The 12,751-nt window shown below is 36.2% G+C and overlaps 1 protein-coding gene across 1 annotated transcript; it reads right to left on the reverse strand.

Moving 5' to 3' along the window:
• On the reverse strand, window positions 2,434-6,095 carry LOC109726835 (vesicle transport protein SFT2B). The gene is made up of 6 exons (XM_020256638.1): window positions 5,866-6,095; window positions 4,731-4,784; window positions 3,544-3,617; window positions 3,313-3,430; window positions 3,144-3,202; window positions 2,434-2,916 (listed from the first exon to the last, which is right to left on the reverse strand). Exons 1-6 carry the CDS (start codon window positions 6,001-6,003, stop codon window positions 2,838-2,840), a joined length of 522 nt encoding a protein of 173 aa, XP_020112227.1. The 5' UTR covers window positions 6,004-6,095; the 3' UTR covers window positions 2,434-2,837.

Here is a 12,751-nt window from a genome sequence, read left to right on the forward strand (position 1 = left end):
ACCTTAAGCATATTCTCAACACTTTTTTTTTTTCTTTTTTTTTTTTGGTGGGAGTACAATGAATAGTGCAAAAAATTTAAGTGTGTTTTACGTGACTCTAAACTACTCCACCGTGGAATATAAAATATTAAGACATTATTATACATTAGCTTAAGCTTTTTCTTAAAAAAAATTTTATCTCTATTTTATTTAATTTTTCGCCACATCTTTAACATTGCATGTTCGGTCTCCGCTCTTGAGTTTTAAAATAAGGTTAATTTTGTATAGATCCCTGCAAATATAGTGAATGATAAATATATCTTTATAAGGTTTAACTTTCATATATTGTCCCCACAAAGGTTCTGATATTTTCAAATATATCCCTGTCTTTAGAATCCGTTACAAAAATTTAGTTCACCATATGTTAAATACTTAATTCTGATTAGTTTTTAACATTTTTATCCCTTTATATTATACTGTTATGATTTTTGGCGGAATATATTTATGATAATAAAATAGAAAATATAAATAATTCTCTAACGGTAACAAACTAGATAAAAATATTTGAAAACATCATGACTTTTCTAGGGACAACATATGAAAGTTGAACTTTATAGAGATATATTTGTCATTCAATATATTTATAGGGACCTGTATGAAATTAACCGTTTTAAAAATATTATACATACTATCAGCCCAGTCAAACCCAGGAGAAAAAAAATAAATAAATATTTTGTACTTGACCAAAACACTTAAATATAATTTTTTTTTCAAACTTCAATTGTTTATTCTTAAAAGTTAATTTTTTTCTAACACATTTTAAAGACAAAAGGATTTTAAAAAAAAAAACTAAAAATTTCAGATTTATTTCAACTGTTCTTAATTTTCTTAATAATAATATTAATAATAATAATAGTCACCAAGACCTTGTGAGCTGTGATGGAATGATTCAGAACCAGCTTTATATGCCGCGTAATTCGCATATTTAAAAAATGTAACGCTTTTTAATATAAATTGCTCCACATTTCCACTATAGAAGAAGAAAAAAGAAAAAAAAATTAAAAAAAAAGATATTTAAAAAAAAAAAAGGTTACCGTTCCAATTGAGTACAACACTGGTGACCTCTTTTCACCACTCCCATGTACTCATGTTGCTTCTACCATACCAACATTTTTTAGACATTTTTACATATTCATAGAAACTTTTATTTTTTTTCATTTTTTTGTACATTTTTTTTTTTATCAGAAGAGCGAACTCCTGACCGCCAAACTAATTATTCTAGATAGCGGTTGTTTTGTGAAAAATAGATTATATAGCTTCGTAAAAAGTTTTTTCTTTCTTTAATTTACTCTTTTTATTGAGATAAGGTATTTATAAGCGACGAAGCACTCACTTGTTTTTGTCTCGAGCAAGATTTGAATCGAAGTCTCATAGTTTGAAGAATATCAACAATCAGTTCTCGAAGAAAACAAATCAAATTCTAATATATTTATTTCAAACAAAAAATGTTCGAGCCAGTTTTAGGGCATCATAAAATAGGAATTGGAATCGGAATCGAAAACAGAAATTCCCTCACTAATTAACAAAAGGATATCACATATAAAAATCCCATTTACTTGGGCACTAAATAGAAAAAAAAAAAAGGAAAAAACAGAAAGCAAATTACATCTACTTGATGTAGAAAATCTGTTCTGTAATCTGTGGTTGTCTGACAATGATAACAAATGCTGCTGCTGCTGCTGCTGCTGCTGAGCACGCTTCATGGGGTTTCTTCATCACTACCTGAGCTTCAATTGGAACTCACGAGAGTGATGTGATCAAGTGCAAGCCATTAAATTCTACTGAAGTAGAGGTTGGAAATTGGAATTGAATGAAACTGGCGTCATAAAACACTTCTCTATTTATTGACGTAACCCCCACATCTTTCACTAAAACAACCTTAACTTTCATCTGATCCGATGTTATAATTTTATCTTATTCTATTCAATCTAATCTGTCGTGCCTGAAAAGTAGGCCGGGTCGGCACTGAGTCTGACAGCAATTTGTATGGACTCACGGGCGGAGGGTAATTAGGGCATCGTGACTGTTTGGTCGGGCTGAAGATCCTGTAAAAAATAAAAAAAAATAAAAAAAATTGTTGTTTGATAAGCAGCATTAGACATTTCACTAAAACTAATACTTAGTGTTGACATTTAGGCCTACCTGATAATATTAGACAAAATGGAATTAGTATAAAAGCATATAAGGACCACAAAATATATATAGTAACCAACTCATCGCAATATACGGAACGCAATATTACGTACAGAAACAAACAGAATATTTTTCCATCATACTTTTTCACCACATATAACGCAATATATTCGCAATCTCAAATGAAGCCTAAGATACCAGCACAAGTTTCAACATTTTTAGGAGTGGCTGTGGCATCTCCAATTACAAAAACAAACCAGAAAAAAAAAAAAATTTCTTCTATTTCATGTTTTTTATTACATGCAGAATATCTATCTTCTCAGCAGCACTAGAGAGTTTTCTGGTAGCCAAATATTTCATAAGAGAAACGAAGATTTGATACCAAGGAATTCCAACTAAAATATTTAACCATTTCTCATACATTGAACTCCACTAAGCTGTACTAATACTTCTCAAATGTCAATAAAAGCTTAAAAAAAACACCAATATTTCGACTGAAAATTTATACAAGAAATCAACAAAAAGAGGCAGGCCGCAGAATAGTTTTTTCTTTTTCTTTTTTTTTTAAGGAATTACAACATGTGCATGCAGAATTTTGCTCGAGGACCCACTTCGTTTACGAGGTAAGCCGCAGAAAGCAAACCAATTTTGTCGTTTTCGGCATCCTAGAAGTCGGTGTCGAAGCACGATACCATTATTTTTGAAACAATCGACCGCGCAAAAGGAATGTAGCTGAGACTGTACCTGAAAACATAATAACCCATTTCCTCTGGTCATGACGGAAAGGCATTTTCAAGAAAATATCAGAAAAAACGGCGAAAGGTAAATTTACATACAAAACACATCTACTCCGATGGAAAAGAAATACTCTAAAACTCAAAAAGGTTTGAAACACCGAAGGTAAGATCTGAAGAGTATTACAAAATAGGAAATTAAACTGTTTTCATGGGAAAGTCCACGAACCAACTTACCACACGAGTGCACCAAATTCTAAGATGATGGCGAGAAGTGTTAGGAGCTTATTGTGCACCTGTTTAAGGTGCAAAAGAATTAAGATTTGGTATAAGTGCATCCCACATTACGTGTCATTTTGAAATGAATACGAGGGAAAAAGCCTTCAATCTGCATATGACTACTTACATATAGAGCACAAAATAGAGCAATTATGATGCTAGCAGTGAATATGGCAGTCGCATATATTCGGACAGGATCAAGCATCATGACAACTTGTCTTTTGGGGCCAATAAGAAATGCTGTGCTGCCAAACAAATAAAAGCTAGCATTAGCTGACGTAAAGGAAAAATTATAGGACACAGAAATAGTCACGTCCGTGTAGAGAGTAGAGACAATTTCCCAAACTAGGGCGCAGACCTTCCGAGAGCAAGCAAATTGCCAAAGGTGAATGTTATCCCGAATTTGATTGGATTGAAGAAAACAAGCATTGACTGCATGGGAGGAATAAAAATCAAGTAAGTCACACCGCTGCAGGAAGAAAATGGAAACACTAAACACTCGATCATTAACATGCAAACAGACTTACTTAATGCAGAGTGCAATATTTTTACTGCATTTCATTAAAAAGTCACTTAGGCACAAAGAATTTTAAATTATTGTCCTCAAATTTACTGCAAATTGATATAAGGAAGTAACATCTAAAGAAAATATAGACAATGTGAAATTGGAAGAACCTGTTTGAATACAAAGAAAAGAGAAAGGGTGGTGGAATCGAAGCTCACAAGTTGCCTCTTCTCCATGTAATAATTGTTAACCATATTGTCTCGGCGGAAGGAAAAGGTGAAAGGAAGAACACTAGGTTCAAAAAAAAATTGGCAAGAGAACAAAAATCCAAGAGAACAAAAATCCTTACGAGATTACACTAAACATGTTGATTAAAAAAAAAGGGCAACAACTTCAGCGTTTTATGAAGTACAAAAAACAAATATTACCCTCCCTAGCAATGTATACTACCTGACTGAAAAAATAGCAAATATTTAAGCTTGAAAACGACACTAGAAAAGAGCAGGAGTTTTAACAATTGTCCACAGTCATAATTGATATGAAAAACCTATTGACTACAAGGATTACTTCACTAAAAGTCATACATAACAATTTTGGAGAATTTGAGTTGGAAGAAAAAAAAAGTTTTCAAATCCTATTTCTCTGTTGCTTTTAGAAGCCATGGTGACCCTCAAGAAATTAGGTCTCTGTTCAGATATAATGCAAGCAACAGTTTGTCTCGAATGTAGTAAGACGAACAACATTTCGAAATTGCTAAGTTATATACTCTCCCTTTTGGTGAAGATGGGAGCAATTGACCAGCAGTAAGGATTTATGCCCTATGCAAACTATTGTGGATAAGTTATTCAACATAAACATTCCTAACGTTAATCAAATTACAAGAAGCTTAACAAAATGCTTCTTTTCACATGTTTTGCCGCAACTACAACCAGGTGACCCAGCTAGCACCACTGTTCTTATAGAAAAAGGTGCAAATCAGTATTAAAGAAAAGGAGAGTAAAGAAGTATCGAGTGGGAAATGGCAAGATCATTATGCTTACCAGGAAAGTGCATGCTAGACCCGCAACCAAACATATGGCAAAACCATACAACCTCTGACCAACAGGAAAAAAATTATTCATCAGCTCCATACTGTAAATATCCTCAACTATATTTAATATAAATAAGAATCAGTGAATCAATCACCAAAATTGCTATATGTTATGAGAGTGTAAACTCTCAAGAGCCAAAGATAGATGACAGCCACAATTTACCGAAGGCAACTTAAGTTCTGCAAACAGGTTAACATTTATACGGTTTTTCTTTCAAGGCTACTTCGACGACCACTCAATAAAACTGGTCGTACAGAAATAAGAAAACGTATATCAAAGACAAGTAAATCATCCAACAATGAATCATATTTCACGAATAAAGTATTAAATGAAAGTAGGAGAGCTGACAAGCTTTAAAACACTTCCATAATTTTTGGTTTGGATTGTAACACCCTCGACTTTTATTTGATTTGAGCTATTTTAGTCAGTTAATTAAATAATTTCATTAAAATTAATGGCTTTGCTAGCAATTGACTGTTAACTATCAACAGAGTCCACACTATCTTCAGCTGAAAAGCAACTAGAGCTGTTAAATTTGTAAGAATTGCTGTTTAATTTGACAACAACCCGAATTCAACTGAGTGAAATAACTCCGATCAAAACAAATGGAAGTTCAAGGCGTCAACTGGTCAATCATAAAAGGTACCGTTCCAGGGCCGGTCTCAAAATGGTCTATAGTTGAGGGAATCTCCATACATTTTTCACCTCAATTTAGTTCACAACTCAGTAGCAAGATTTTCAGCGCAATTTTAGTCCATTTAGATGCATAATTTGCACCAACTTGAGTATCTAGCATGTCATTTGCGAGTACGCGCTACTGTAAACACTTTGTGATCATCCCTAAAACATAAGAACCCTAAATTTAGAGGCAAACACACATTCCTACCTACTCCTACGGCATTCAATCGCATCCAAATGCTCCAAGAACCCACCCTATTCCACAAATAATCCGATGCTAACTCTAGATCAATCCAAATCGATCATCACACCACTAAAACCCTAGATCTACGAGCACAATCCACCAGATCCGATCGCAAAAAGGGAATTAGAGAAAGAACAACGGGGGGGTCGGCGAAACCCTAACCTGCTGAGTGGATAGCGTGCACTGGCGATTGAAGTCGTCGAAGAAGGAGGAGGACTCCTCCTCCTGGGCGTTCTCTTCGTCCACCTCCAACCCTACGAGCATCTTCGCCTTCTCTAGGGCTTTGCTCATCTTCTCCATTGCCGCGTAGAGAGAGAGAGAGAAAGAGAGAGAGAGAGAGATAGAGAGGTTGCTGTTGGGGACGAAGAGGGGAGGGGGACGACGAGGAGGAGGGGCTCACTACGCACGTGACACGCACGTTGTATTTTTTAATCATTTTTTATTAGGTGAAAATGTATGGAGACCCCTCACCTATATCGATTTACCAATGCACCCCTCAACTTTATTTTTAATTTTTTTTTTGACCTTCAGAGAACTTTCCTGAATTAAGAACCATTTTAAATTGGTTATTTAAACTTTCATAATTTCTATTTTATTTTCTTATTTATTTAATTTGAATCAGTCAGCGATACTTTAACTTCAAAATTTGAATCCATATTTATTATTAATTATTATAGTTTTAGTTAGTATTATTTTTTTTTTCTCGTCAAAAAATAGATCTGTCGATAGACCAAAATTTGAAATACGTGCTTTTATATATATATATATATATAGAGAGAGAGAGAGAGAGAGAGAGAGAATTAGGCTGGAATACTATTAATAGTAAAACGCTCTTTTTGCTATCAAGTTTTTAACCCTTGGATGAAAAATTGTAGGGTTAGGATGATATTAGTCGATTAGAGTTGAGTGGTCCCCCTAGGGTTGAATGGTCCTCATTGGGTTATAGTATTTAATCCAATGGTTTGAAATAATGAAGAGAGTTGATTCAAAGGCTAAAAAACTGGTAGCAACAATGAAATTTTGCTACTAATAATAGCTTAGTCCAACTATATATATATATATATATATATATAGAGTAGAACTGGGTTGCTATCAGTAGTAAAACACCAAAGTTGCTACCGATTTCTTAGCCNTATATATATATATATCCTCTGTATTCATAAGTTTTCAAATTAATTTTAAGATTAATTTTGAATTTAAATTTAAAATTTAAAATTTTTATTTTTGAGGACTAAAGTAAAAAATAAAGTTTAGGGACTAAAATTAACATGCAAAAGAAACTTAAATAAACGATGCATGATAATATCATTAATTCTAAAATATCTTTTAATTGCAAAAAGAAAAAGATTAAGGACAAAATAAAAAAATAGTAAAAAGGTTGGGACCAATGTAAATTAATTTTTTAAAAAATTACATGTAAGCCCCGCAACCCCAAATAAGGAGACCTTCTTGGCCTTTTTGTATAAAAAATCCACTTATTTTGGGTTTTTACAAAATCGGGCCACCTTTTTCATTTTTGCACATTCGGTCCACTTTTTCAGCAAACTGACCAAAATACCTTTATATATTTTTCTCTCTCCTCTTTTTTTTCTCTCTCCTTTCTTCGATCTCGTCGCCGCGGACCCTTTTTTCTCTCTTCTCTTTTTTCGTTTTTTTTCTCGTTCCTTTTTTCTTTCTTTTCCCAGAGACGTCGTCGTCCCCGGCCGTGCTCGCCCGTGCTCGCCGCCTCGTCGCCGAGGGCTCCATGGACACCGCCCGCGCCGTGCTGGAGCGGAGCGACCCGGAGTGGCGCCCGGCCGACGCCGTCGACGCGTCCGGCGAGGGCCGGTGGACGCGGCGGCGGCGGCACGGCGGGGGGAGGGGCGGGGACGAGGGCGAAGGCCCGGGGCGGGCTGGCCGGCGGCACGGGATCCGCGGGCTTGAAGACCCGCGCGTGGAGCTTCACCCTGTCGCTCATCTCCACCGTCGACGACGCCATAGGCGCGGAGCTCGGAGAAGCTAAGGAAGCTCCACGAGCCCGGGGCCGGCCAGCACGGCTGGAGGAGGGGCGGAGGCAGAAAGAGAAGCAGCAGAGGAAGAAGAAGCAGCAGAGGATTTAAAAGAAAAAAAAAAGAGAGAAGAGGCAGAGAGAGAAGCAGCAGAGGAAGAAGAAGGAGAAGAAGTGTTAAAAGAAGGGGTGGAAAATGGTGTAATGGTGCAAAATGGAATAATAGTGTAATGGTGCAAAATTGTAATCGTGTAATGGTGTAATGGTGCAAAATAGTGTAATAGTGTAATGGTGTAATAGTGCAAATGGTGTAATAGTGTAATGGTGCAACATTATTATGGTGTAATCGTGTAATGGTGTAATGGTGTAAAATAGTGTAATGGTGTAATGGTCCAGATTGCACCATTAGGGCCAAATTGTATCATTTAAAAAAATTTTACACTATTTTTTTTTTCCCTCTTTCTCTTCTTTTTCTTCTTCTTCCTCTAGATTGCACCATTAGCTTTTTTTTTTTTCCTCTTTCTCTTCTTCTTCTTCTACTTCGACGGAGGCATCGGATTGGCGGCGGGGAACGTAGGGGGAGACGGATCGGGAGGCCACGAGGCACAGCGGAGAAGATGGGCGATGAGGCTTCAAGGTGCAGCGGCTCGGGGCCGGGGGGGCCTCGTTGTCGTCGTCGTCGTCGTCACCGGGCAACTAGTAGGAACGCGTAGGAATGCGCGGCGCCGGCGCCTAGTAGGAACGCGCGGCGCCAGCGCTGGCGCGGCGGTAGTCGGGCTCGGGGTCGGCGCGGGGGAGGTCGACGAGGAAGTAGAGCTTCCCCGGCTTGAGCGGGGCGTCGGGGTCGAGCGGTCGGGCTAGGAGTCCAACGCGCTTGACCTCCTCGGACTCGAGCACGGCGAATCCCGGGTGGTCTCGGAGGTCGACGTCGGCGCCGAACTCCAGCAGCAACTGGACGAGGTCCGGCCGGCCCTGCGCGATGGCCGAGTGCAGCAAGCCGACGCCGGACGCGTCGACGGCGTCGGCCGGGCGCCACTCCGGGTCGCTCCGCTCCAGAACGGCGGGGGCGGCGTCCATGGAAAAGAAAGAAAAGAACAAGAAAAAAAAAAAAAGGAGAGAGAAAGAGGAAAGAGAAAAATGTATAAGGGTATTTTGGTCAGTTTGCTGAAAAAGCGGACCGAATCTGCAAAAACGAAAAAGGTGGTCCGATTTTGCAAAAGTCCAAAATAAGTGAATTTTTTATACAAAAAGGCCGACCTTCTTTAGGGTCAATGAAGATAAAGATTCTAAAGCCTCTTTTAAGATTGCAAAAAAAAAAAATTATGGACTAAAATAAAGAAAAATAGTAGAAAGGTTGGAAACCAATGTGCAATTAATGTATTAAAAAAAATTTCGTGGACACCACAACTCCAAATAAGGGGAGGTCTTTTTCCGGGTTGGGCTTCCGTGTAGTTTTTTTTTTTTTTATAGATATAGAAGGTAAAAGCAAGAGAAAGAAAATAAATAATAATAATAATAATGATAATTAAGTAAGGTGACAGTAAAACATTTTCTAATATATCACAATGTTTTTTATCTTCGTGATACCGTCATAAAGTCTGAGTTACACTATTTAAAAATTTTATTATTTTTTCAGCCTGATTATCTACCAGGTTGTCGTCGGAGTGCTCGAGTTTTTCACATAGGTCAGAGAGTGCTCCCTCTCTAGCAGCTTCTCCTATAATATCTACGTATCGTCATAAGTCGCGAGTTTTTTGTGACTCTTCAACTATCAATACCAGTTGAAATCTGCTAAACACATATTTAAATTTATGCCTTTAAGTGAATGCTCCAATAAAAATAATATACATTTATCTCAAAAAATTAATAGTCTTAAATAAGCAGGATTCAATTTGGCTTGCGGTTGATGGTACCTATGTATGATTTTGGGTTTGATTGAATCTAGTCAATTAAACCAAAAAAAAGATGAATATATTATAATATAATGAAGGTTAAATGTAGAAATTATGACATTATGTTAAAAAAAAAAAAAGTAAAACAACCGTTGTTATTTATTTTTTTCAAAAAAAAGTAAGTATTATTTTGTTGTGAATGCGCTCATGTGTTTTATATCTTAACAAATATCGTATGCTAGTGAAAATGAATACCTCGTGCTTTTCATTGTAAAATTACTAAACTTGTGACAAGAAAAATTGTGCTCTTTTTCATATTTTATCATTTATATATAAATAAGAGGATACCAAATAGAGATGAATTTTTCAATTTTGGCATGATAGTTTTTCAAGTTATTGTTTTTATGCAATTGTATACTTTTCAGATATTAGAGGAAACCAAAAAATTGTTGAATAATGGACTCTCTCCTTGCAAGCCTTCACCGACCCTAATCTTTGTAACGACCGGCAAGATTCCGGCGAGACCCTCAGTTGGAAGGCAGCTACAGAAAAGGGGACGAGTAGAGAATTAGGGCAGAAGGGGGAAGGATCAGACAGAATCTACGATCACAGCAAGAAGGAGTATCTAGTAGTAAGGAATAAGTAGTTGGAGTGGGTTCGTAGTAAGCGGATCGGTGCTGATGCGGGTATTGACCGGTGGTATGGACCCGACCGTTAGAAGAATCTCGAGGAACCGACTGCCGCACAGGGTCCAGTCCACTTCGGAATTGGGCCAATAGCTATTTTCTGTTATTCACTTTTGCATAGAAGTACTTCAGTTTTTCTTATTTTATGTTTTATTATAGATCTGAATATTATATGAGGAAGTATTGTAAACAGGAGATAATCATGAAAATGGAGAATTAAGAGCTTCCCCTCCATGCTCGTCTTCTTCCCAATTCTCTCACTCTTGCTTCTTCAACCCCTTATCTTATCCAATTCTGTCTTCTTTACCCTCAAATCTCTCTTTATCTCCTTCACCTTGATCGGTATTATCTAGTGTTCGTGCTTGCAATTCATCCGTTATCCTCGTCGCCTTACTCACCTCAGGAAATCCATCATCACTGGCGGTTGCAATCGAGTCAGGATATAACAATCTCGTTGCCGCAGACCTCGTTGCCGCCATGGGAAAAGAGAAAGATTGAAAAAAATTATGGAATACAAATTTGATTTTAATTGCTAAATTTTAAATTTTAAAATTTTAAATTTAAAATTTAAATTTAATATTAAATTTTAAATTATTCTTAAAATTTTAACTTTTTAAAGTTAGGTTTAAAGTTTGAATTTATATTTTCAAATAAAATTTAACCAAAAAATTTATTATTTATAAACAATGAAAAAATTTTGCCAAACTGCTATATAAAATATTTTCGGAAAAATTACTTTTCTACTAGACTAAGCCAAATGCTCGATAGTTTTAAATCAAAATTAATTAAATTACTTTTCCAAAATCTAGGTTAAACTGTCATTTAATGAGATTTAAATTTATAAAGCCTAATAACTTATATCTTATTTCAGTCATTGAAGACAAATAGATCTAATTTGAGCCATTTAATTATAGATTAGAAGTAATGAAACATAACCAAGGGTGGAAGTAGATGAATTTTAATTGTGAGAAAAAAAATAAGAAATTAAAAATGTAACATTGAAGGATATAATACTTAATTGGAAAATTAATAATAATTTATTGAAGGAAGCGAGAGAGTGCAGCGTCAATATGGTGACCGTGAATAGGGGTGGAACTGGGCCGGATTTGGGTCGGGTCAGGCTATACCCAAATCCGGCCCGAGAAAAATATCAGGCTTCGAGTCGGGCTCTAACCTAATTGTTTAAAACAATTAAAGCCCGGTCCAAGCCCAAATCCAATGCCCAATACCTATCAGACACTGCAAAGGCACACTTTAGGTATTTGTTACATAGTACAAATGTATTTTTATTATATAAAATAAAAATAAAATAAAATATTCTTATATTAATAAATAATTATATATTATATATAATGTTAAGTTATATGTATATAACTATTTAAAATAATACATACTATATATTTACTTATAAATATATATAATTGTATATAATTAATATTATTTATAATATATCCTTATATGGAAACTAAACATTTATTTATATTTATAACATATTATCATATATATTAACTAATACATATTTTTAATAATTATATATTATATATCATTAATAATAATATATTTATTCCTTATATACAAATATATTATATATAAAACTAAATATCTTATTCTGATAATTAATATATCGGACTTTCAGGTTGAGTTCAGGCCGGGATTGGCCATGTACAAATAGGCCTAAAAATTCTTTGGGCTTAAATTTTTTAGTCCAGATCCAAAGTTATAATTTTGATACTCAAAGCCCGACTCATATATGGTCCATCGGGCCCAGCCTTGTTAAGTTCCACTCCTAGCGGTGGAGGAGGAGGAAAAGGGGAGAGAAACTAATGATAAAAACGGAGAGGGCTTTTTTTGCAAATAGCCCCCTGACAATTTTTTTCTTAAATTAGTCCTGTCAAAAATTTATTTGTAAAAATGGCTCTGGCCCTGCCACGCAAGCGCCACGTCAGCGCCACGCGGGCGGGTCTGGAGCCAGGTGTTTAAGTTGAACACGGTGAACCATTCACCGTGTTCAAACACGGTGAATGGTTCGCCGTGTTCAATGCGTATATCCGGGACTTAGTCATTTTTTGCTAAGTCCGGAGTATTTGTATTGGACACGGTGAATGGTTCATCATGTCCAATACAAATATTCCGGACTTGACAAAGTTTAGGTATTTGTATTGAACACGGTGAATGGTTCACCGTGTCCAATACAAATACCCGAACTTAGCCATTTTAGTGCCGGATATACGCATTGTACACGGCGAACCATTCACCGTGTTTGAACACGGTGAATGGTTCACCGTGTTCAACTTAAGCACCTGGCCCCAGCCCCGCCCGCGTGGTGCTGATATGGCGCTTGCGTGGCAGGGAGGGCCAAGATCATTTTTACAAATAAATTTGTGATAGGGTTAATTTTAAAAAAAAATTGTCGCTATTTGTAAAAAAAGTCCAAACGGAGACGAACCAGAGCGAAATGAGTGAGCGAAAAGAAAAAAAAATTC

Source organism: Ananas comosus, linkage group 21, assembly GCF_001540865.1.
Source record: "Ananas comosus cultivar F153 linkage group 21, ASM154086v1, whole genome shotgun sequence".
Lineage (NCBI taxonomy): Eukaryota > Viridiplantae > Streptophyta > Magnoliopsida > Poales > Bromeliaceae > Ananas > Ananas comosus.

Excerpts from the sequence above, each read along its gene's own strand:
- LOC109726835 (XM_020256638.1), bottom strand. The coding sequence starts at position 6,003 with ATGGAGAAGATGAGCAAAGCCCTAGAGAAGGCGAAGATGCTCGTAGGG. Across the intron at positions 3,431-3,543 it reads AATTTGCTTGCTCTCGGAAG|CACAGCATTTCTTATTGGCC; the intron begins GTCTGCGCCCTA and ends TTTGTTTGGCAG. Across the intron at positions 2,917-3,143 it reads GAATTTGGTGCACTCGTGTG|GTACAGTCTCAGCTACATTC; the intron begins GTAAGTTGGTTC and ends TTATGTTTTCAG.